This window comes from Pleuronectes platessa, chromosome 22, assembly GCF_947347685.1.
Source record: "Pleuronectes platessa chromosome 22, fPlePla1.1, whole genome shotgun sequence".
In the NCBI taxonomy this organism is placed as follows: Eukaryota; Metazoa; Chordata; class Actinopteri; order Pleuronectiformes; family Pleuronectidae; genus Pleuronectes; species Pleuronectes platessa.
Genome location: NC_070647.1, coordinates 10,452,656 through 10,479,636, shown reverse-complemented (window position 1 = coordinate 10,479,636; position 26,981 = coordinate 10,452,656). Strand labels below are relative to the sequence as shown.

At 45.7% G+C, this 26,981-nt stretch overlaps 1 protein-coding gene across 1 annotated transcript in view; it reads right to left on the bottom strand.

The window, feature by feature from the left end:
• Positions 1-25,854, bottom strand: part of foxp2 (forkhead box P2) — a 93,852-nt gene extending 67,998 nt beyond the window's left edge. The window contains exons 1-2 of the mRNA XM_053415384.1: positions 25,583-25,854; positions 24,848-24,919 (exon numbers count right to left, since the gene is read on the bottom strand). Of these exons, the coding sequence (XP_053271359.1) occupies positions 24,848-24,919; positions 25,583-25,681 (171 nt within the window). The 5' untranslated portion in view covers positions 25,682-25,854. The remainder of the gene's footprint in view (positions 1-24,847; positions 24,920-25,582) is intronic.
• Positions 25,855-26,981: the final 1,127 nt, after the last annotated feature.

Genomic DNA, 26,981 nt, shown 5'->3' with positions numbered 1-26,981 from the left:
TGGCCTGACTCTCTGGGTCCTCGCCACAGCGCGGCACATCCAGCGGACAGGCGCGGGGAGCCAGCCGCGGCCGGCGCGGCTACAGAGACATAGCTCATTGTGACATTTCCAGTTATTTCTGGTTGATTAGGGCCATTATGTCTCCAACTCTGATTTATGTTGTCATTCCCCCTCAGCAGTCCTGCATCGATAGATCTTAATGAATTGGTAAATAAGGGTGAAGATTGCAGTTGACAACACCGCAACATTCCTCATTCATACCAGACAAGATTTATGTAACCAATTAGGAGCATAACAGTAGGGGGGAGAGGGGGGGGGACTGGTCAGGAGGAAAAAAAAAATCTTTCCACGGCAAAATTACAAAAGTCAAAGCAACGACAAAATAGATAATGGGGCAATCTTTACCACCGGCTTAGTCACACTTTCTCCATGCCCAGTTGGGGACTTTTAAAAACTGCTCTGAAGAAAGGATATCCCCCCCCCCCCCCCGCTCCTCGTAAGAAATTGATTGAACAAAAAAATATATACAGACTGGAGACAGAGTGCAGTGCCCGACTGCTTGTCTGCAACTTTCTATTTAAAAAAGACACATCTGAATAAAATGTCCGAAGCAAAGAAAGATGACGATGGAATCAACAGATTAAAAATTAAGCCCTCGCCAACAAAGCACCACTTTGATGTGGAAATGTTGAATTCAAGAAGCCACTCTTTCCCCCACGACCATCAAAAACAGGGCCAGTAAAAATGAGAGGGGGGGCATGCATTGGAGTGCAGGTGCATGTGTGGTGGTGGGGGGGGCTCACGAATCGATTGTTCATTTAATGTTTGAAACGTCGACTTAAAAAAAATAAAAAGATGAGAAATCATTTGCATTTTTTAATAGTCTCGTTTTTTTTCCCATTATTTAATTTCCCGACACTGCACTTCTACAAATTTGTCAGCAGACAAAATAAAGGCCTCTTTTGTCATTTGAATACAAAAAAGAATTCAGATAAAAGTGCTGATCATCAATAGCCAGCGACAGGCCGGGAAGACCCAAAGGGCAGGAGTGAACAGAGGTGGAAAATTAAAGCAGAGTGATACGGGTGAGCCGGCTCCCCTCAGCCTCTCTTCCCCCCTTCAAGCACATGCAAATGAGGCCGCGCTGCTTAACTGCATCATTTATGTGGATAATAGCGGCATCATCATTACGGCGACTCAAATTAAATTACATCACAATTAGCATAACAAAGTGATTGGTTAAACTTTCAAAACAAATAACGCGGCGCCACTAATGAACAGTGTTAATTGGCTGCCGCGCGTTCTAAATAAAACATGTGGGTAAACATGTGTTTTTAGTTAAACAGAAAAAGAGAAAAAAAAGAATCGGTTTCTCTATCAGGCAGAATGCGACAGATGTGGAGAAAGGGGGGAGGAGAGGAAGACGGGGATATCGCCAGGGGGATTTGTAAGCTGAAATATAAAATGTGTAGCATTTAATTTTATTGCGCTAAAGAACCTATTATACGCCAGACTCTGGAGAACAATGTAAATTATCTGCCTTCAAAATGGAGTTTGGCCAATTCTCCATGTGAGCTAATCACATAGCTCATTATGCATTAGGGTATTAAATTATGAAGAGGAGTCCCTTTCGCATTCCAGCACAAAGCCCTATGAAATGTTAATAATATGCCCACAATAGCCCAATACCATGCCTCGCTCGCCCTCATCAATATTTAAGTAAACAAATCATCCCGCTCGTCTTTGATAAAGATAATTAGTGCTTCACCGATTATCAGTCTCGTGACCCCTCTCCTCTTCAAACTAAGCGTCTCCTCCAAAGACCTTTTTTTTTCTCTCTTCCTCCCACGCCAAAAGATGGGAGTAAAACAAATAAGTCAAACTTCCAAGTAAAAGCCTTGCCCTCTCAAAAACACACACACACACACACACACACACACACACGTATCTGCAGCTGATTAATATTTAATTGTTATCAGCGTATGAAAGGTTATTACAGTGGCTGTGCCCTTTTTATTCTGTTTAACCGTAGTGGTGAATCTGTCCTCTTGATATTTAATGATCAATGATTAACTCAGCAAACTAGTAGCAAAAGTGTAAAAAAAAGACTCAACGAGAACAGGAATTAACACAGTGAGAGTTTACGCACACACACACACGTGCAGACACACACGTGCAGACACACAAAGCCACATCAGCACACACACTCGCTTGCATGCATGCGCGCACACACACACACTCGCACACAGACACACACACACACAGGCACTCACACTGAGCCATTCATCAGCACTAATTAAGCAGCAGATTAACAGAGCCCGCAGACCACGGTTACACAGTGGGACGACCAACGGGGAAGAGCGACACAACCCGGCAATAAAACACAACCATTAAAACACCAGCCAAGAGCCCGGAGGACTACGGACTGACAAGAGGATTGATGGATGGATGGATAGATGGAGGGATGGATAGATGAAGGGAGGGATGGAGGGATGGATGGACAGAGACTGCCTTACTTTTTTCTGTTCTTTTTTTTTTTTTTTTTTTACCTGAAAGTGAGGAGTGCCAGAGAGCTTGACCAGAGAGAGCAGAGAGCTTGCCCCTGCCACTGCCACTGCCGAGGGTGTCTCGCAGCGTCGGCCCCGAGTCGACTGGTGTCACCGCGTGGAGAGGCAACACTATCTGTGTCATCACTTCAGCCGTGTTTATGGGGGATGGCATCATAAACAAGCCGGCTCCCCCCCCCACCCACCCCACATACACACCCCGCCACCCAACACCACCACCAGAGCCCCCGCCTCTCCCCAGCTCTCTCCCCCCCCTCCGCTCCCTCTCTCCTCTCCTCTCCCTCTCTCGCTGCCTCGCCACTGCCATGCCATTCATGCATACTTAAATCACCCTCACCCCCCCTTTAAAAAAAGAAAAGAAAAGGATAGAGAGAATGAAAGCCCAGACGCCTCTCCTGACAATTATTCTATCATTTCCAGTTGTCACCGGGGCAATTACCGACCGGGGGCCCCCTGTGTGGGTCAGACGTGCGGGCCCCGATAGGAGAGGCTTGAGTTGGGGGAGAGAGGGGACAGTGGAGGGCGAACATGAGTGTGTGTGTGTGTGTGAATGGAAGAGGGGGGGGTTAGTGTACAAAATGGAAATTTATGACAGAGACACGGGAGCTTCTTTCTCTCTCCACACTGGAAATAATTACGCCATCATTTCTTTTGCCTGCCACCGATGAAATATATCACAATTATTGGGAAACACTACTTATCATTTCATTCGCCCACTTGATTTATTTTCAACAGGAGATGTGACACTGATTAGTTAAATCTCTATTTTACGGTCTTTTCATTTAGCCCCTAAATCTGCTTCTACTCATTCATATCAGCTACTTTTTAAAAGTAAGTAAAAATAAAAACAATGTGAAAACATGTGTGTGTGAGAGGAAGTGTGTGTAGAGTACTCCTGTGTGTGCGTGTGTGTGGGTGGGTGGGTCCTGTGTGTGAATGGAAGTGTGTGTGTGTGTGTGTGTGTGCAGCATGTGAGGGAGTGTGAGGGGATCTTCACACGGGGAGCACCGGGACTCCTCGCAGGATGCTCGCCGCCTCTCCCTGCTTACCAGGCGGCTCCGCGCTGCTCTCGCTCTTATCGCACATCTGCTACTCTTCCTCTCTCTCCCTTTCTCATGCAAGTGCACACACACACACACACACACACACACACACACACACACACACACTCAGACACACAACCTGCCGGACTGGCTCTCTGTACGAGAGGGAAACGCAGGCAGGAGAAGAGCCGGAGCGCTGCTACGAGAGGTGCATTCGCTGCCGAGGTACGTGGGTCTGGCTTTATTTTAGTGCAATTCAGTGCCTTTCCTTTTCAGCTCCAATAGTGTGTGTGTGTGTGTGTGTGTGTGTGTGTGTGTGTGTCTGTGCCTGTGTGTGTCTGTGTGAGTAGATGTAAAAAAGCCTGAATGGGATTAGTAAAGGGCTAAGCGGCTGTTTGAAGCCTCCACGCGGAGCTCTGGCACGGATTGTATAGGACTCTCAAAACCACTCCTCACATCCATGCATTACCGAGTAACAAGCGATCACAAAGCACCACGAGCACACGGCCAAACAAAGTCACAAATAGTCCGCGGAGGAGAGAGTGCCAGACGAAATGACCTACCTTTAAAACAATGACAGAAATGAAATCCCTTCTGCCCAGTAAGAAGCATCTGAAGAAATATTCTCAGAAGACTGGAAGCATTCGCGTGCATCAAAAAAAAAGACGAAGAGCAGGGGATGGAAATGCCACCGGTGGAAAAGAGCATCAAAAGTGGGGGAAAGGGGGGGAAAAGTAAAAAAAAAAAAAGGAGAAGTGAGGAACTAGCTGAGGCTTACTGTCAAAGACATCAGCGGAGAAGTATTTACAGCGGTATTTACAGTAGTGGAGAGAGCACCTCTGCCTGGTCACGTCTGAGAGACAGTTGCCGTTTCAGTGCTGCCTAATTAAAACAAGTCAGGCAGCCCCGCTGGATTGTTTTGACGCCCGAGGACCAATAGTACACAAAAACCATTCGCTTGATCGGTGGGGTAGGGGGGCCGGTCGTGAGGAGGAGGAGGAGGAGGAGGCGGAGGAGGAGGAGGAGGGGTGGTGAGAGTTGGCAACGGAGCGTGTGTGTGTAACGGCGAGGAGGGGTGGTGGGGGGGGGGGTTCAGAGGAGGCATTTCGTAGAGGGATCCGAGAGGGGAGGGAGACCACAGAGGTTCGGGGCTCGGGGAGACCTCCACATGTCCAACGCTCGCTCACTTTTTCGGACAAAGTGCTAAGATGATGCCACCGTTTACACTTTAAACACCTTTTTGTACAACTGGCCAAAGAACAAAAACTCATTCTCTCCATTGTGAGTCCACAGGAAGGGAAGATTTTGAAATAGAAAACAAAAATGAAAACACAAACTAACAAATATTCCACTGCCACGTTTAGAGAGGAAATCGTCATTTGCCTCTCATTGAAGTCAGAACGTGTCCAGGCAGATGTGCCTCATGAAGATGGAGATGTTTGAACAAGTTCCTCCTAATGAATTACTTTAATATCTTTAACAGGAAACCGCACACACCACCAGTCAGCCCCCCCCGCCTGCTATAGAAGCTGAATTAATGGGTGCTGAACGTGATGTATCGACATGCCCCCCCCCCCCCGCAACTGTAAACAATGCACAACAGGCAAGGAGATGAAACATTTAAGGCTACTGGTGTTTGCCAATCCATCAATTTTCTTTCTTTCCCTCCCTCTCCCTCTCTCTCCTCTCTCTCCTCTCTCTCTCTCTCTTCCTCTGCATGCCACAGATGTTTTTCTTAGTCGCTCCAACAGACAGGAATCTACTGGCAAGAAGAAAGGCTCGGTCTTCCCCAGGAGAGACGAGTACAAAGCCCCCAGTCTGCACACAGCAGATGCAGAAAGCCCGTCCATCTGCCACCAACTCCGTGTGCCACATGGGCCTGAGAGATTCAGCACAAGAAGGGATTTTTTTTTTTTTTTTTTTTTTTTTAAATACAAGTTTGTGCCATACACACAGAATCAAATGCAAAGAAAAGACGTCTAAATCTGTCTGAATTGCAACTCGCAAAATAAAACGCACTCACACGTGTGCAAGGACGCAGGCATCCACAGCGTGAGGTTACAGGGAGTGCAAGAACTATTATGTTTCTAAAGGAGAGGCACCCAGGGCAACAATGACAGATTTATTTAGGAAAAGATGTAGCCCCCAGCGCGGGGTAAAGACCACTTGAACTCGCGGCTCTGACTGGTGCACTGGCATGATTTAACAGGCTCTGAATAGTACATTATCTCCACGGCTCAGCTGGAGCATATTTCAGCCCTTATGATATCATTATTAGGAGAGCAAAAGATGTAGCATTTTTATTACTGCCAACTGTCTGAGCTCGGAGGCGGCGAGCGTAAACACTAAACAATCAGCAAGAGAGAGAAAAGGGGAGAGAAGCAAGTGGGAGACAGAGAGGGAGAGTGAAAAAAACAGAGCGACAGAGAGAGAGAGAGAGAGGGAAAGAGAGCTAACATAATACAACTGCTGTTAATTGCTCTAAGCATCCACATTATGCCAATAATTTCTACCATTTCTCTTTCAGCTCCGAGGGCTTCAGGCTCCGAACCTCCTCCAGCCCCTTTAATAAACTGCTCCCAGTGCCTCACTGGAGAAGACAAACAAGAGGCCCCTGGCCTTAGAAACGCTCGCTCCACTCGGGCGAACGCTCGGCCCAGCTCGACACATCTGTGACAACCGCGTGCCTCCTCCTCCCTTCAGGTATTCGTCCCCCCGTCTCTTTCTCCCACTGCTTTCTGCCGCCAAGGTCAACGGAGACAAACAGGCCCACCAGCGTCTTGATGTGGTGGCAGCAGAACAGTGAGAGGAGAGAGAGAGAGAGAGAGAGAGAGAGAGAGGAGGGGAGGGTAGGGGGTGGCTGTGACAGGGGCGGCGGTGGATCGACATGTGTGGTGGGTATGGCGGGGAGGGGTGATGGTGGCAGCAGCTGGTTACCAACCCTGGCAGTAGCAGCAGCAGCAGAAGCGGGGGGGGGGGGGGGGATCCGAGATGCAGCGCGGCGCCCTGACAACGATGGCGACGAATGCCGCTTCCCCCCCGCCCTCATCTCACCCGCACACACTCCACCGCTAACTATTAATTTTCAATTAAAACCGCCATGAAGTGCACCGCCTCTGGGGCATTAGGCAAAGTCAAGCAACCATCATGTAGCGGCTTCTCCCCCTCGTCATTTCTGCCACCATCACTCCGGTGCTACCAGGACACCACAGACTACCAGCCACCTGCCATGAGGTCCGTCATCGAGCGGCACATCAGCCCTCAGCATTACAGATTAACCCCTCCACGACCATCAGCTGAACAGTGAATCCTCGAGAAAGAAAAAGAAACGTAAAAAAAAAACCTGTGACCTCTTAAATATATAAGTGGAATCAGAACAAAAGACAAAGAGAAAGGTGCCTGCAGGAGACGACTGAGGCTTCCCTGCCAATGTCAGGCTTGTATTTACTGGAGCACAAGTACATGAATGATGGGAGGTTATCCATCTGACTCCACTGCTCCGTCCTCCATTCTCACTTTTAAGTAACAGGGAAAAAAAGAAAAAAAAAATCAAGTGACTTCATCATCTGCTAAAATATGCTCAACGGCCCCTGACAACTCCCACACAGTGATAACCAGTGTTTCCAGAGAGCACAACACTGCACGTAAATGAAATGAAGCACGCACATCAGCACCCTTCATTAGTCGTCACACACAATGTTCCACAAGCACAGTTCATGAGCCACTTAGTCCTGCCTGCAAATAAAGAAATATAAAAAAAAGAAATAAGGTGTAATGAGGGTTTTTTTTTAAGTCCTGGGCAACGCTGATCACACGATATGTTGCTTATGGCCACAGAGCATAGACCATTACGGACCGGTGATTATATAAGTGGTTTGGAAGGCAGCACCATTTTAATAAACTGGACTTAAGCACCGGGGGTATCCATGGCAACTTGCCTTGCACCGTGCATTCAGAAAATCCCTAATGAAATGCCTATTAAGTGCCTGATAATGACGGTGTCCAAATATATTTGCATATGTGTTCCACTACCGGAGGAAAAAAAATAAATAATTGAAGAGTGGATGAAAGTGGAGAGGGGGTGAAGGGGGGGGGGTTGATTATTGCAATCACAATAGTAATAAAAAAAATGTATTTTGTTTGTTCTTCATAAAATTGCAGTTATCAGAAGAAAATATTAAATTTCTAACCCAGCGAATGAGACGTAAATGTAAGGTTTGGTCATTTAGTGTATAAATGGTTATTATGTTTTCGTATTGGTTTTAATAAAACTTATACAAGGGGAAAAATGAGTAGTTGCGTCGGGTGTGAATCGAGGCCTCACTGCCTTCCTCTGGGAGTCTCCACATGTGACTTCCATTTGCGACTTTGGCCGAGTGCCAAACAGGACATCCCTGAGAGAGTGTTTGCTTGACTCAATATCAACAGTCCCAGTAAGCAGCGGGGGGGGAGGCGGGGGGTGGGTGGCAGCGGAGGGGGCTAACGGGGCCCTCTCCCTCTCCGGCCAAGCCCAAGCCTCGGGTTGCTATTGAAAAATAAACTAGCCTGTGCCTTCGCCCGGGCCCAGAAATATCAACACGAGCGGCGAGGAGCCACGTAGAAGCACTCAGCAGTGTTCCGCTGGTGCCTCTCCCAGGCATAATGATACCTGCGCCTCCCCTCCAGCTGCTTCTGCCGACGCTGCTGCTGCTCCTGCAGACAGCAGGCGGCCGGGAATTAAAGTATACATTACAGCAGAAAAATAAAAAGAGATCGAAATGACAGAAGTCAGGCAGTTCAAGCTGACCGGGCCTCTTGAAGCGAAGGAGCTTGTAGACATGCGACAGACACTCTAGGTTAAATTGGCACTCCAATGCCGCCTCCTATTTTCCCACTCTCACAGCTGCCACCGATGCCCAACCCCCTTTACTAAAATGAGAAAAAGAAAGAAGAAAAAAAATAGCTTTTCTTCAAAAGTGCATTTGAATTAAACGAGTTGCTGAAATCAAAGGCTCGGCTGAGCCGGGTAAATTTAAACAAGCAAGTGCGGCTCACAGCAGTTTACCTGTTATAAAGCAGATTGGAATTAGATGAAAGAGTAGAGCGCGGGAGACAACTTCCCTTTCTTCACAGCAGTAGATATTATCATATAGAAAAGGCAGCTGCACTTTAAATTAGATTCCTATTTAGGGAAATGCGACTCAGTTGTTGTGTGTTTTAATGTTCCCGGCCACTGAGATGTCATTAAGAAGCGGCTCAAAACGCCAGAAACAACAGTGGGACTTCCTGTGAGGGATGAAATGAAACCCTTCTTTACGACAGTGATCTGTAGCGTCTCCACCTCTGCCAAAGACATTATCATTCCCAGAACCGCGGCTACACAGTTGAGTGGCAGCAAGACAAGCTCCACTGACAATCAAAAGAGCACAACACCTGTATATCGCTATGCAACAACAACTATCTAAGGTCCGAGGAATCCCGTTGATGCGTTTGCAAGTAGCAATGAAAAGGGGGCTGGATAACAGGGGGATCATCGGAGACGTGGGGCGTCCTGCCATCACCTTGGCCTTCTTACTTCCTGCTGACACAGTGGCTACCCATTCATGACTGAAACACCATTCAGCTGGACACAAATTACACCAAAAAAAAGAAATACTCTGATCAAATTAATTCAGGAAAATGGCATTCCAGCGAAGAATAATAAACTCATTATGGGGAAATTTCAAACTTCCATTCTCCACACCGCGGCTAATTCAAACCTAATTTTTACTAGCCACTAATTTGAGGGCGAAGGGCGGGGGGGGACAGGAATTACATCTGGAGGTAATTCATCGTGTGGAACTGAGCCCAGCAGAGGCTATGAATCCCCTCCGTCCCCCCCAGTAAAAAAAAAAAAATAACAGAGACAGACAAGACATAGAGAAGGCGCTGCTAAGGTGAGCGGGACTTCCGGAGCACTGAAACAACACTTTTCCCGAAAATGTTTTCATTGCGCTGTCACCAGCCGCGGGGCTGGAGAGGATATCGGCGCTACAGGCAGACACTGATAAATAAGAGCGAGGGGGGGAGGGAGAAAGGTTTCCAGGAAACGTTTCTTCTTATAAAGGTCTCGGGCTCAACCAGACAGCTGCACCGGCTCTGGGTTTACCAAAGAGCCAGAGATTTGGAAGTTAAGGAAGTGTGTGGGTGTGTGTGCGGGGGTAATTTTGACTCTGGTTAGGTGTTGCGCCCACTCTGAGTCTTAAGAGTTTATGAGGACGTCTCCCTCTCAAGTGACCAGCTACATCTGGGCTGCCTAAGTGGGCTGCCTAATAAATGGCACAGTTTCTCAATGATCTGCAGTTTCAAAGCGGCGAGTAAAGGGTATCCAGCTGTATCAGTTTCACCGTATGGATGCAAAGTTAACCGTTACTTGCAAGGAAGTATTTGCCAGAAGGAGAGGAGGAGGACTTGAATGATTTGTCTTGATAAAGTTTGGCTCCCGACAAACCAGGGACAGGGGGGGACATTCGCCACAGGAGGACATTAACATGTGACAGAGAAACTTGCCTGAGTCCCTTCCAACGCCACAAGCCCCTGCTCCCCTCTTCCATCCATGTGCCACCCCTCCAACACTTAATGTGTTTTCCAAATGAAAATAAACGGAGTCCAACCAGTCTGAGGCAGTCACACTCCGGTATATGAGATCAAATAAAGGCTTCTGTGGAGGCTGAAAGGAGAAATGAAATGGCTTCTGAGGGGGAGATGTACCGAGTAATAAAATTACTCCTTTATATCTTCCTAAACAGCAGATGTTCCCCTGGAGTGGGTGAGGGCTTCACATTGGTCAAAGACAAGTATGCAAGTGGCAATTTTTCCCTTCGCGGGGAAGATTCCCTGATACACTTCTCCAGACTCGGCGCGCCGCAATTTTCTTGAAAACGAGAAACTATTTCGGCAACAAGTTAAGCGGAACTTTGGAAGTTCTCACTTTGATGATGTGCCGGCACACGCTGTCAAAAAGGTATGTTCCATTAAATTGGAACAGCAAGATGATTCATAAGCCTATTGCTTTTCAATGAGTTCAAACTAGGCTGAAATGTGCAGCTGAACAGTCGTATTTTATATGAACACACACACGCTGACTTGGAAGTGACCATGATGTACCACAAACACAGTGAATCATCTGTGGGATGAAAAATGTCACTACTTTGAAATTGGTTAGCTATTCCAGTTATACAAGCACCCTTCCATTTGGCATTGGGGGGGGGGGGGGGGGGGGGGGGGGTTACGACAAAAGCATGAATCCGACTACTTAAAATCGTGCAATTGATTTGTATTCTTAAAAAGCTGGTCACAATAATATTCAGATGGGCTTTTTTTGCGGCTAAAGCAGAAGGACAGCATTAGAGGAAATTTGGAATTGGAGAGAATACATTATAGTTCATTATACGGTAGCTATTAAACCTTCAGTAAAAATGGTTTAGTACAAGGATTGAGCCACTTATCAGACGTACTCACTACCGTTAAAAGCTGTCCGTGTTCAGTGCTCTGAGTGGCAAAGAAGCAATCGCTGATGACTTTGAAATTAGGACGAGATGTACAATTTATCAAAACAGACGAGACTGGAAGGGATGCAGAGAATCGGAGGGGGGGGGGGGTGTGACTGTTTGTTTGGGATCACGGGAGAAAAGGAAGTGTGCAATTTACAGAATTAAGAAAGGTAGGAACTTAAGCGACACCATTTTAAGAAGCTGTCCATAAAGTGGTTTAAGGGGAAGAAATTTACGTTTTAGAAATTTCAATCGAAAAATAAAGAGTTTTGTTCAGAAAATGTATTCTTCTCGCAGCGTGTTGCGTGGATCACTAGAAACACTCTCTTGATAAGTAATCTTAGAAAACTGTACAACAAATTAAACAAATTACCCACAGATGCACACAAAGTATCCCTGTCTTGGTTTAACGCAGCCTTGTCATGTAATTATGTCGTTTACACCGCGGCTGATGATGTTTGCGCCGCAACCATGAATTGGTTTCTGGTGCCAGCGCGATACAATACGTTTATCTCGGTGACACCCTGCAAGGCAGTTGTTTACTAACAAACACAAGTCGAGAGCAGACTCATTAAAGAGCTCGCGTCTCTGTGGCTTAAAGCGCTAGTGAAGCCATCATCAAAGATGACTCTTTGATTTACACAAACACGCTTAGTTATACTTGGAGGCAACACTGTGGTTAACTTGGGAAACATCATTAACTTTCTCCCCGTATTGCCTTTCTCCTCCTCCGAAGCCTGTTGCCATCTCTTCAGGAAGACAAATGGAAAAAGGGGATGTTTCTGACAGCCTAAAAGTGCCCGTCAGCGGCCTGCGAGACATCTCCCCGCACATCCAGGCCTGAACCTTCCCAAACAAACAGCAGGCTCCACTTCAAATACATAGCAGGACTATTAGGTAATCTTCTCCTTTGTTCACTCTCCCTGAGCCTCGGTGACTAACCTCAATCTATTCCCCGTTCCACCTCCAGCCTTCAAGCTGACAACGCAACACTTAACGCTGCCAGGATAGGAGGGTACCGTGATGAATGGCCTCGGACTTATCTGGAAATATACACATCATGCATGCTGTACTGTGAGAAGTCCTGTTTGTTGTGTGAGGATGATTGTACCAGTATGGTTTCAACGTGAGAGGGGAAAGCGAGGAGAAGAGGAGGGCGGCAGCACAAGGTCTCTTTTGTTTTTGCGACGGGACAAATCTGAGGTTTCCTTTTGGGATATTCAATATCCTGCAAGGTAACAAACGGAGTTACAGTAGTCTAGTGTCTGGGCCATTTTTTTCTCCTTTCAGGGAGGGGAGGGGCAAGGGGCCTGCTACGTGTGTCTGTGGATTGTTGCATGCTTCTTAGTCAATTGCTGTGCGGCTTGCGTGAGTCCCTTCCAACAAAGCCTGGGAAATCAATCAATCTGCGGAGAAATACTTCTTATGCCAGATGTGGCACTTAAAAGGAAAAAAACGGGAGACTTAAAAAGACATGCTTGTATTAGGGACCAAACAAGCATAAAACCTGGTTGAAATGAAATATTTATTAAAAGTGAATCAAGCTGTCAAAATGCTACCTCTACTCCCCTTTGAATTTCTGCTTATTATTATCGCGGGCTTCTCCGAGGCGTACCATGTCAAATCTGTAAGTGTGTAAACGTCTTACTCTGAAATACATCTCCACTATTTATTTTACAAGTTGCCAAGGAGAATGAAAGACAAATGTTTCATTAGCAGGTGACTTTTTTCTGGGTGGGGGGGGGGTTCTTTTACAAGTCTCCAGTAGTTCCGCTCCTTGACACATATACGTGCACTCTTGCATACGCTGAATATAATTATAAAGGCACGGCTTGCTATAGGGAGCTGAACTTTTCACACCTTTCAAAGCCACAAAATTGGATGGTTTTGTGGTTGTGCAGCTGCCGCTCCACGCTAATGCAAGGCGGTGTCATATGAAAAATATTCCTCTCCCCAAACCACAGGGCTGGTCATTAATGAAACACAGGCTGCACAGTGAGGTCATACAGAGTCTAGATTTCAGCAGCCACACTTAAAAACCGCTCAGAGAGAATAGAGAAACATGAACACAAATCAGATTCCAGCTCCAAGGACGGGGGAAAATAAATAAATAGAGAAAGGCACTGGCCCCTCTCACATTTTCCCCCAGCGCTCTGCAAACAACCGTCAACTGCAGCTCAGAAACAGCTCACAATGAGAGCAGACTAAACAATCTGGTCCCGGCCAAGGAAAATGCTAAGCAACTCTATGCACACAGGATGTTTCACCCTAATTGCCAACTATCAAATCTCACAATGGAATTTATCCATTTGGCAAAATCTTCACAGCAAACTTGGCAATGCACTTTTTGCTTTTTAAAAAAGTGTCAACTTTTGTGATGAGAAGAAAAATGGAAAAGGGGGAGGGGGGGGGGGGGGATGTTGAAGAAAAACGCAATTGCTGAGGATTTCATTCCTACCTTGGATTTGCTGGGGTTTATTGAGCTTACTGGAAAACTAGCAATAATGTGTGCCGAGACGAGAAAAAAAAAAACTTTTATTAGATAAAGGGTGCTGGGGGTCTTGTAAACGAGTGATTAAAATCCTCAGCATTAAGATAAACAGACTAAATAGGTCCCCAAAGACGTGCAGAGGAAGGAGAAGGGAGCAAGGAGCAAGGGCAGGAGACAGACAGACAGACTGACTGACTGACTGTGTACAGGAGGTGGGCATGGGAGCGTAACTGGAACCTCGGGACTGGTATATACGAAAAAACAGGGTGAACCAGGAGGGAGCGGGCCCTAAACAGGAAACTAACGGGACAGTCTCCACCATCCGCCATGTGGCATTGTATTTTTCCAGCCAGTCAAAGCCACGCTCGCTGAGACCCCATGACTTCAAACAGCCAAAATAGCAGCACATTCATGAAACAGAACAGAACTACTGGGAATTAAAGAAGGCATGGGGTGGGTGGGTGGGTGGGGGGGGAGAAAACACACACACACACACACCACACACACACAAAAGGTAGCAGGCCTCGACAGCAGATGGTAAAATTAACATTTCAACAGTTCCTTCCTTTCATGTAGGTCTCGGCAGAAGTTTTTCTTTTTTGAAAGAAGTAAGAGGGGCTCGGTGCTGGGTGAGATACAGTGGTGTGGAAGGCATCTGGAAAAGGGGAAGAGGAGTATTGGCTTATTGCTCCTGATGGTCCACCTCTATGAAAAATTCAATAGGTCTGTTTTGCAGGTTTCCCCTCTCTGGAGTGCCCTAAGCTGCGTTGTGGAAACATCATCTCGGTAATTTATACGCTAAAGAACACCTCGTGATGAAAGAAAATAAACTATGCCTCCCTTTCTTTCAGATTTTTTAAAACCCCAACGCTTCGACTTTGATGCCTCTTCTTTCTTTTTACGCCTTTTTTCAAAAAACGTCCATCCGTCGGGCTTATTTTGCGAGCAAGTTGGCATCTATTGTAGCGTTAAGTCGTTCACAAAATGCTTGTCAGATTTTCATTTTTGAAGTCTTGATACACACTTCAAATAAAAAAGGTACAGAGATGTTATCGTGGCGAGTGGAACGCCGCGGCATCTCTTAATAAAGATCCAAACAATGGACAGCCTCTCTCATTTCCAACCCTGTCCAATGGAGCGTCTCAGTAGTACCCATTAATTTGGACACAGTTCTGGCTAAATTACATGTGTTCCACCTCTGTGACATTTTAAATGCAATTAAAAGCCGGTTATGGAAGTGTGTGCGGACTTCCCTGTGATGAAGGGAAATCACCGACGTGATTAACATGCAAACGAGCTCACGCTGGCAGACTAGATTGGGGTTTGAAAACCTCAATTACTTTTGTGTGATTATCTATTTACCAGTACACAGATTTCCATTTCTCATCTCCAGCCGCGTTCCCCCCGCACGAGCCTCAATTATACGAGGCACACCTTTATTTATGATGCGCGTGACGCCGAAATACGAGCCCTGGTTATTCCTCACCGTGATGTATCGCATCTTTACAGGCGGCTCATGAGGCAGGGCCGGCGGAAAACAACGCGCTGAACCGTTCGTTTTGTGAGCACTTAATATGATCTTGACCCCCACCGCCCTGCACACCCCCCATCCATCCATCCAACCCCTATTTAAACTCACTTTAATCCCCCCCCCCCCCTGTTAAAGGAGAGTAATGCTCAAAGGGCAGTTGTTTGTACCTTTCAAATGAATTCTGCGCTTTAATACTTTTTATTTATTTCTAAATTATTTTTAAAAAAGGAAAGCCTGTAAAAAGGTGTGTTTGTGCATGTGTGTGTGTGTGAATGTCTCTGTGTGTGTGTGTGTGTGTGTGGTCACGCAGTAGTTCAGAGGAAGGTGTGGATTTAAATCAACTGCAGAAACACTCCAGGCCTTATATGTATCATCTTGTTGATGCAATTATTGAAGAAACACCTGGCAGCACAGGAGGAATGCAATCTAATCAATTTAAACGGCTGAACAGTGACACACATACCTAGATTTTTTTTTTTTTTTTCAAATTTACATTATACGTCTTTACGTTACATCTTCTGAGCAGGCGAGATTTAAGAAACCTGACGACACTGTTCAAAGAAGCATCAAGCAAAGAAATTGAGAAAATGAACGTGCTGTACAGTAGATGCCAATGTGCACTTGCTTTTCAACAATTTCATCTGAAGCGCAAAGGTTTTTTTTTTTTTAGTCGTACAGTGCCTGGTTTTATTGTTTGCCAGTGTTCCTGCCCGTTTCTTGGTGCCCAGGGACAGGAAAGAGAAAAGGACACACACACACACACACACACACACACACACACACACACACACACACACACACACACACACACACACACACACACACACACACACACACACACACACACACACACACACACACACACACACACAGTGGTAGAGCCAGGCTTTTCACATTGTGCCCAGCATACATAAAACATGCCCTGTTGCTTCAGCTGGAGCAAGAAGGAAAACAGTGCCATCAAGTGAAATTTCTGAGGATTCCTCAGCAGATACATCTATCACCTTATCAAACTAATGGCAGAAGAAGAAGAGTTGAACTTTAATTAATAGTATCGATTTATTAAAGAAATAAGACAAAGTCATCCAGCCCTCACTATTTATAATTTCTAAAACTGAAATTTATTCTGCACATGTATGAACATTTTTGCAACTAAATTATCTTTAATCTTTACTCTGGATGGGAATATTTGACACAAGAGCACCAGCCACTAAAGTCGTCAGATGATAAGACGAGAAATGAACATGGCGCGTTTGCTGACTTCCATCTTCAGAATCCTGTTCGCGGCACCTCAGGAACAAAGGGAATCATTATTACTATTTGAACTCAGTTCCCTGGACCTGGCTACACCAGTGGTATGAGGCAGCTAGAGTAGGTAGAAGGGGGGGAAAAGGGAGTGGATACAGCATATTGAGTGAAACTGACGGTAACGGCTGGCATCACGAGTGAGGGAGAATAAAAGAGGGAGAGGGAGAGACAGAGAGGGAAAGCTTAGATAATAGTAGATAATGGACAATTAACTCGGGCTGGTATAGTGCAGGCTGCGGTGAATAGCAGCTTGTGGTGCAGCAAGTCCCCGATCACCACTCAGTCGTGTTCACACTGGGAATAGGGGCGATATCAGGCTGCGGGCTAGCGGGGCCTCGGAGGTGTACACGTTGCATTAGCAATCTCCACAATGCCTTCAAACAATGTGCGATACCAACAAAGTGTCCCAAAGTGCCAACGCAAGCACTCAGCCGATGAGGTGTGTAGTGCCATAACCTTGTCCATTGTTTCATGTCCTTTCACCATCAAAATAAACCCCGGAGCCGGAAATCCTCATTTTTTTCTTCAAATCACATGCAGCCATTCCTGGTCGCAGACATAGAAATTACCATAATTAAACCTATATAAAAGCTAATTGCATAAATAAATGAGTGAATGTCACCACTGTGCATCACAGAAACAATGCGATGCGCTCATATCGGGGGTCTCAGAAGTGTTTTAACTGGCCACGCGCACCCCCCGCCTCCAAGCCCCATCTAAATCTATTGATCTGTGAAACACGGGGGACCCAGGGGAGGCAATTCACTTAATATCATACATCTAATGATGAGATGAATAACGATTATACCATTTGGTAATTAAACGTCTTACAAACCATTTAACTGACTGCGCGTCAGGAGGGGTCGCTGGAGGTCGCAGCGATTGTTTTTCATTTTCTCGGCTCGGCACCAAAGAGGGAGACGCACGCAGGAGGAACGGATGGGGGGGGGGGGCTACGAAAACAGTGCATGACACAATAGCGAAAACACACTAATGCCTGTTAGCAGCTATGGCGCTAATACCGAATGCTGTCAAGACTTGACGGGTAAACTATTTGGAGGGGGCGAAGGAAATGGAGGAAAATAAAAAGCACGGATTTGCATTAACAGTATCAGAAGGGTCCTTTCTCATGGACACTCACATAAACTCGTGTATATATAGATTGTGCATCCTTTCACAGTAGGAAATAAGCCAGAAAAATAAGCTGATGACACGGGTAATGTGAGGGAAGTGGGTGTGTGTAAAAGCATCTTCCGTCTTGCAGGAATGTGTCTGATCCACACAAAAGGTGTGTTTAACACGGGCTCCGAGAGCCACTTCACTGTCAACATCCACAACCCTAATCCCTGCTTACGTACATTAATTACCCGACATTGTCATTTCCGTGTGTTGTTCTGTGGACAGGCCTGTGCGGCGCTTATTTTTTTTATCTGTAAAGTAACGTACACAGACATGGCAGTCAGGTTAAAAAGTTCAAAATAGCTTACGGGGTCACGTCACGCATCCGCCCAACGTCCAGTCGCTTTCTCGAAAAACCGTCCCCTCCTTTCCCATCCTCGGCTAACAATACCTTTCTTTTGTAGCCGGATCGCGCCCATTCGCGCAGCCTTTCCTGACAGAGGGATGCGTGTCACGCTCCTGGCTCCTTATTGAAAGATAGCTAGTAAACATTGTCATTCCAAAAAGAGAGACAGGATTAAAAAGCCGGCCTGGCCCATTGAGGGCGAACAGTACGCGCAAAGAGAGCGGGAACAATGGCCAAATGGAGGACGGTATCACAAGGGTCCAATGTCGGCCGTGATGAATATGTGGGAGATTATAAACCATTCCATCATTTCCATAATGTAAAAACTCTCTTCTTCTTCACCCCCGCCGACTATTCACTAAATAAATGAGAAAACTATCACCCGCACAGAAATGTTCGACAAAAGGCAGAAGGGAGGGAGAGCGCGTTTTGAATGACCCCCCCCCCCCCCCCCCGCGCCTTTGACAATGCAGCCGCTGTCCGGACACATTCGGAAGCAGCGGAGTGAGTAAGACCTGGTAGAGTATTTATCACAGGGCACAAAGCAAATGTATTACCATGTCATCTATACCACTTTACGGCACAGAATGGAAACGCGGCAAACACAGGGGAGTTTTACAGAACGCCAGGTGGAAATATGAATGCGGGGGGGGGGGGTTCTTTTCGACGTGTGGCTCGGCCGCCTCGCGAGCGCTCTTAAACTGAGGGATCATTCACTGGACAAGGGTTCAAAAACTCAAAGAGTCGACCGGCGCTTTTACCCGACGCGCGAACTAGCCCGGCTAATAAGTCGTACCTGCGAAAAAATCGCTTGAATTGAAGTGACTGACAAAGGTTTCAGAGAAATCGTGAAAAGAAAAGTATAATTACAGGGTTACGGAATGAAGTGAAAGGGAATAAAAAGAAGTTTAAGGCTTCGCTTTTTGGGCGAAGGGTGTGTTAATAACTTTGTGAATGTCTGTGAAAGCTACTGTATCTGGTTAAGCAAAAAATAAATGTCCTTTACATTCGACATTTGACATTATATACTATGCACTGACTGTAGCAGTCGCTTGACGGCGAGCTCTTGTATCCAAGTGTTACTTTTCTCCTCAAAAAAACATTAAACTTTTGATTCCCTCACACCTCAACATCGCTGACGCCTTTTCAGCCAATCACTCGATGCCCATGTGTGTCTGTTTATGTGTGTGTGTGTGTGTGTATGTGAAAGCCTCCATGTGTGCGTCGTCAATCACCACAGTCTATCACAGAGATCTCTCCCATGGCAGCCTGGTTTATTTACTTTATCTACAATATAATGCTTCAGTGAACATTAGCAACTTGGAGACACAAGTTTCAATCAGTCGTCGAGCTGCGGTGTGCCCAGCCAGGTGCGGCGGAGAGATGAGCACCGCCCACCGAAAAAGACCGGGCGGCTTTAAAGCGAACCGGCCGACAAAGAGCTCCCAAAATAATACAAAATAAAAACGGACAGCAGGAGAAGAGGGGAGGACGGGAAACAAAGGGATAGTGGAGAAGCAGGGGAGAAATAAACCATATAGGACGGCAGGGAGAAGAATCTGGGAGGAGGGGGGGAAAGGTAGCAGTGGATTTAAAAAGAGAGAAGCTAAATAAAAAGTGATGGGGAGAAGGAGGGAAGAAGACGGACAAAGGGATTGATAGAAATGGACAAAAACAAATGAAAGAGAGAGGACTGGAGAGAGAAAGAGAAAGAGAAAGGCAGAAGGGAGGAAGACGAGGTGTTCTCCCTGGGTAGTGCGGAGTCCGTCTTGTCCAATAAACACAGGTGAGCAGCTCGACAGGCCAGGACCACCAGGCTGACTGACAGCTGAGAGCGCTCACTGACCTCCAGCTTTATGTTACATGACATGAGGAGTGCAACTCAACTGACAAAGAGAAGCCAGGAGAGGGAGAAGCTGACGAAAGCACACACACACACACACACACACACACACTATGCACACGGCTGTTTAAAGCGGCATCCATGCTCCGTGGCCAAAAAAGTTGCAAACACAAAAATATCCACTCTCAAACAGACACACACCCACGCATAGAGAGACAGGAGGGAAGACATTTCCCTTCACAGGTGAGCAGAAGAAGGAAACACCCCGGTGCTTCGGTTACTTAGTGGGAGAAAGTGAGGAGTCGTAGGGTGGGTGGGCGGATGGCAGGGGGGTGGGGGGGTGTTGAATGTATGCTGTGTGCCGACTGAATCTTTTCCACATGACGGGCCTCGGGCTGTTTTTGTCAACTGCACTCTTGAGCAGCAAGGAGTCAGGTAGTGTGACCACATGATTGCCCAGGAGGCACCGCGGTGAGAGAGGGAGAAATTGGGAGAGAGAGAGAGAGAGAGGGACGAGAGTGGCAGCGAGGGGGATAGAGAGAAGGGGGGGGGGAAGGATCGGTGGTCGGGAACAGGACCGATGCAGCACGCATGATGAGGTGTAATCACAAACCCCATTCAGAGTGCAGTGGAGTTTGTCAACATACACACATTCACATTCCACTGTCTGTCAGCTCCATGACCCAAATCGAGCATGCTATGTGAGTGAGTGTGTGTTCGTCGACACACACGCGGATGCTTTCTGCCCAGTTCGCCTCCACCCAGGTAGGAACAGTTGCACTGTCTGGGCTCGTGGTCTGTGATGGGGAAGTCAGATTCCAAAGCTCATGTAGGCTTTCGCCTGTATCACTTTCCAAGCTGCGATCAAATGATCATTATGAACAAAGGACTTGGCTTGTTGCCTCTAGTTAAAAGCTTTTCTCTTTGGCTGTGACCGTGTGGCTTGATTGAAAACTTTTACTTGGAAAGAGAAAGAAAAGGTGGAGGAGAGACAGAGCGGGAAGAAATGTCATTTTTCAAAAATATGAATATTCAACCGATAGGTTTTTATGATACTAAACTGTTTAAAAACACATCTGACAAAATCTCATTACAAAGATTTAAATTACATTAATATTTGATTTGATTAAACCTCCTTTTAATCAAATTCGTGAAAGTTACTTATTTGACCACAACACAGCTTCTGAGGTTCATATAAAGGCTGACCCAAAACCTTCCCCCATTGCCATGGCAATCAAAGTCCCATTTCATTGCTTGTTCCTTTTATCATTATTATAATTATCATATTTGCATTAACAAAAAAAACATTGAATGATCAAAATCATTCATTGTGCATCAAGGTTAATTATTATTCGTTATTCTCAGACAAGGACATCTGATACACGTGCATCACGTCACGCAGCCTCGTTACATGCACTGACACCGGGACAGTGACACATGACAACAAACATGACAAGTTTTACAACCCCACCGAAAAAATCAGGTGTCAAACTGGCAAATCGTAACTAACCGCAAAGTATCAGAAAATATTTATTTGGTGCAAGCTGCCTGCCGAGACCGTACAAAAGCTGGGAATATTCCCAGGCAATTCTCACCAGATAGAAATAAAAGCCATTAAAAAGGTGGTTGACTGTCCTGGTCGATAAAGTTAAAGCCCAAAGATGTGTTTACAAGAAACTATTTTTCATGGGAAGCAGACATCCATTAAAAAAAATGACAACGCTAAAATAACGATTATTGGCACTGATTTGTCGGCAATTTAAAATAAATATGCACTGTAATATAATATGCAGTCCCTGAGATAAACAGAAGTCACCAGTGGGTTAAAAATGCATAGATTTAGTTCATAATCACAATATCCCTATAAAGCACTGCACTGTGAAGGGCTAACATAAACATGGGGCTACGTGTGCAGGCTGAAAAATTAGGCTGCGTGACAGTTTGGCGATAACACACGAGTTCAATCTGTCAGGACGACCGGAATTCAGACCTCGGGAAAAGAATGCCCGACTGTGTGCGACTGATTCATTGGACATGATCACCTGCAAATGAAGCCACTCATAATTCTTCCCACCTGAAATAAGGAGTTCAAACCGGTGTCAGCCGGCTCTGATGTCATGCCTGCCTCGGGTTGGGTTTCACAATAATCTCAGTGCTCTTGGAAAGATGCCATCGCGTCCAGCTCCTGCACCCGAGATTTCCCCAATTAAATTGCAGAGGGGAAAGAATAACACGTGAAACACGAGACCCCCGCTCGTTTATAGAAATTAAGCCGGCGCATGCAGTGTTTGCAATCAGTCATTTCCAGAGTATCAGTCATCTCTAATACGAGGCGGACACATAGAGGAATACCTGAGGGGCCCCAAAGTACGCTGAGGCCACCTCTGCAAAGGGCAACTTCACCCTTTGTCCAATGAAAACTTCCAGAAATCGCATTCCTCTGCAAAATTGCATGAAGCTTTGGAATTTTAGAAACAACTGGAAAGGTATAAGGTATAGAATAGAAGAATAGAAGAAAGAAAGAGGGATGGCCTGGCCAGAGATAGACGGATCAATAGACTCATTGAGCCTCTTTATATTCTCCTTAAGGAATGATGGTGATACTCATTCGGAGCCTTATCGCCTCTGTCGCCATTCTCATGGCAACTGTGCACTCTGGACAAACACTCTCCATGCAATCTCTTTTCTACACTCCTCTCTCCATCTACCCTCCACATCACCCTCTTGTTTTTCTATTCCATCGCTCAGTCGTTCTCTTTCACATCAGACTGGTGCGAGGTAAACACCTGACAGAGACTAGGGGGAGACTGGACCGACTTGGTTTCATATGGAGGTGTTCCCACCAGCAGAGGAGGACAAAAAATAAATAAGCTATCAGGTGTGAAAAACATTTCCTCAGCAGAAATAAGTAAATTTCCGGAGTCTATTTAAAAAAACGGGACAGCCCCTAAACCGAGAGAGATCAGCGAGAGGGCAGGACGTCATCGGTCCAGTTTGCTCACAGCAGGACACAAGCAGACCCCAAACCCAACCTCATTAAACTGAATTATGGAAACTTGGGGAACTTCCAAAACTTCCAACTCCACTCCCTCCCCCTCCGTAAGTGGGAAGACAAAACAGTGGACCATAGAGAGAAGGGTGCGTGAAGAACGGCAGCAGATCCTTGGGAGTGAGAGCAAGAGGACGGCAGGGAAGGGAAAGTAAACCTTTGATGAGTAAGACTTTTTTGTTAAGCGAAGGGGGCTTAACTTTAAAATATTCTGGGTGGCGGTGAATGGGGGATTGACCAATGGCCCTGATCCCAGCCACTCACTGGGGCACTGGGGTTAATGGTGGATAAAGATTAGAAAGAAAGAGGGGGGTTGCTTCGGGCTGCTTTGCCTGATCTCCACATCCCCACCCTGCAGTTTCCACCTTCTCTACCAATCCCAAATCAGCCAGACAATGGAGGCTACCAATGGGGAGTGATCCCAGTGCCTTTGATTCCTGCCTCTACCCCCGCGACCACTCCGAGTGCCCAGGGTAAAGACCCGTTGAGGTTCCCCCTGTTTGCCCAGTCGCAGGGACGGCAGTTAGCGGGGGCTCAGAGGAACCATTTGAGGATTGGAAAGGGAATGACAAGAGGTCTCTGATCTGTGACAAGAAATCAATTCCTAACTGGAAATGTGAGCAGAGGGCTGTTCAGAGCCGCTTATTTAGACTTACACTTAATTGCTGTAGATTTTTTATATACGTCTACAGTGGAAGTGCAGCTTGCAGTGGTGGGGCAATAACACTTTTTTCGGAATGATTAGAAGGACTTTTTCTTAAGGCCAGCAGATATGCGGTAAGAGTTCATCTTTGAAGATTTAACCGAATACTAGACAAATTAAGAGCTACTATTTCAATCTCTTTTAGGTGGAACTGGAAATCTGGACTGGGCTTCTCCCAGGAAAGACAGGACTCGAGGGGACGTTGGCCTGGTTCTACAGCCAAGCCACTCAGCATCTTTTCTCCGGCCCGTTCGCTTTCATCATATCGATACCTCAAAGGCACAGCTTCATGATGGGCAGTAAGAAAAATCGATTTTCCTCATTTGGATGCAGAGTAAACCCGAAAATCGAAATAAAGTTAGTTAAACAACAACTCTTGCAAAACTTGATTCTTCGATGCCACGTGTGGATGCAAATTTGAACCCTTTCCATCCCCATGCCTGCCAGAAAGCGTTTGGAAATGTGTGTGCAGCATGGATGCGTGATGAGAGACCCAATCGATAGAAAAGGCCAAATTAGTCTTGTTGGAGATCTAATTGGTGACTCTCATTACGTGACCCGACATTCTTCACACTCATTTGCGGACTGACCTGGTAGCAAACACCACCTTGTATCATTAGTTTAGCAAAGGTGGATCGTGTCCAAGTTTGCAGAAACTGCATAAGGTGCTCGAATGACCAAAGAGTAAATATTGAAGGATATAAACTAATCACCCATTAAATTCACTCAGAGGGGCTCGTTATTTAATATTCGGTTAAAACATTGTGCTTTAGAAACGCATAAAAGTAGATGTTTCTGAAATCATTTAATACTAGAAACATTTAAGCTTTTACATCGCAACAACTTTTCAAATTATGGTGTTTTAATCATAATGACTCCAAATGGTGTAAAAAGTTTGGCAATAACAACCGTCTCTAATTTACATTTAATGGTGATTTAAAATACTTCTTTGTTTTACTGAATAAAATATATGACTTTATGATCCATTACACTGCGTGAAGCAGTAAATTATAATGTGGAACATCTTGTGTATGTCGCCTTCTTTTCCTTTGAAAATCACATTAATACCTTCCAGACCATATCATCTTTATTTTTATCCTACTTTTTAAACACCTGGCTCTATTGTTTTTATCATTTCAGCACCCAGCACTGTGTCGCTCTGCAGCCGAGCCCCACCAACACGCACGAGTGATGTGGCTCATTGCAGTCGACACAATAATCTGGGAGAAAACACCAACACCAGATATGCAAGGACAATGAAAGAACCTTCACTTACCGCTTTGGACTTTACAGTGCGTGTCGTCTGCTTTTTTCTACGGGCGCAGAGCATGCATGTGCATATTTCATCCTAGGAGGAGAGAAAAATGGAAAAAATAAGATGAAATGTAACAGCAGAACGATGAGAGAAGGCCCACTAACATCAGTTTAAAGCGAATATAAACCCTGTTCACTTTGTCCTGCTCTATTCCCGCTACAAATCTCAATCGAGACATCAACAAAATAAATAGAAAAGAGACTGTTATCCGAGCTTGCCCACATTTGTCGGCCATAATGCATATCATAACTTCTAAACTGGAGTAGATTGAAAATCCTTGGGGTGTGAACACCAAACAGGCACAACTGAAAGGTTGCCCAGTGGAGGGGGAATTCTATCAAGGTGGACAAGATGAAGATTTGTTACATTTGAGAGGGAATGGAGGCCCCTTGACCTCGGCTGGCTGCTACAATCACCCAAACACAGTGGGGCTAACTATACTGTAATAACACAACCAAAGATACAGTGGGTGTCCTGATATAAAAAAAAAACTAAATTGGTTCATCATTTTATTCCAAGACATTTTCTTGTAAGAGTTTTATTCTGAGATGTGAGACGAGCATGAGAATCTACAGTAGGTCACTGTTCATTTTAACACTCATCCTCGCGGAGACACGGTTAATGCCGCTCTAATCTTTCTCAAGGTTGTGGATTCTTTGACAGACGGACATGGAGGGGTCGTGTTCCAGTACTCACCCTAAGGGAGAGAAGTTGCTGTTGTTGTCCGTCACGGGAAAGGATGAAGTCCAGCGACGTCAGCTCTGTGAGATAAGACAGAAGCAGCGAGTATACCATTAGTCCAAATCCATGTCATGATACACTCGTCTTTTTGTCTTTTCATGTTTCCCAGGCACATTCAGCGCCGCCGTGGACATGTGTGGGCTCGACTGGGTCTTGCATAACGACTTTCTGTACGACTTGAAGGTGAAAGCAATAAAGTTTAGAACAACAAAGTGCACCTGGATTTTGCAGTGGAGCGCATGTGTGATCTTTAGTGTGTGCCAGCGTGTGTGTGTGTGTGTGTGTGAGAGTGCATGCACAAACAGGCAATGTACAGTACAGTACAACCTATGCCCCCCCCATACTCCTCAAGTTAAAAAGGTGCAGTGCCTGGGAGGCTTGAGCTATCAACGCCAAGTAAATCACAGTGTTAACCCGACACAACTGATTTCTCCTGTACTTCCACTGAGCCGCCGACATCTAAAGTACACGTGCTGTGCTGTGGCATTCATGTAATTTAGAGACCATTAGTATTGATGATTTTTTCAGTTAATCACACGACGGCAGAGTGCACAACACCACAAACTGCGGCTACAGATTGCCCCAGACATTTTTACTGCACATACATCACATTAAGAGCATTAGGGGGGAAAAGAAAAGAAAAAACTGCCTCTTTGTGGTGATGGAGGGACATTTCTGCAACCAAGGGGCATGAGGGGTACGAAATGGCCTGGATGTTCCTCTCTTGAGATTTATTTTTTTTCCCCCTCTTCCCTTTTTATTCTCCCAGAATCCCGATGACCCCTACAGGCAACCAGCGACTGCTGAATCCTGAGGAATGTGCTCTCTGAACTGTACAAAAAGCCCTCAGCTCAAAAGAGCACAGCTGAAAACAAAACATGCCAACTGCGATAATTTCTCACTGTTTTGAGTTTGTGGAAAATGTTGCACAGATTGCTCCTCTGGAGAGGGGTGAGGGGGTTCTAGGAGCGGTGTGCACAAACCAAGCGGGTTGGTATGCTGGGAAAATAGATATGAAATTGTTTTTCCAAGTTTAGAATCAAAATTTGTTTGGTTTGTGTACATATACATATCGATCACCAAGATAAGTTAGGATATATAAAGTAGAGATGTTCCAATACCGAGTCAGGTATCGGAGATTGCGCAAAATAGTCAAAAAACTGCAATCACATCTTCTTAGCGGTCCCGAAACAGCAGTTGCACTGTACTGCCACAAGTACTACTTTAAGAGCAGTGAAGAAGAACAATTGATTTCCTGTAGCATAGTGAAGGGAAAATGGTGACAGAACATCTCTAACATGAGGCAAAAGGATAAAAAAAAAAAAAAGTCTTTAATAAGTGTAATGAGGTTTTG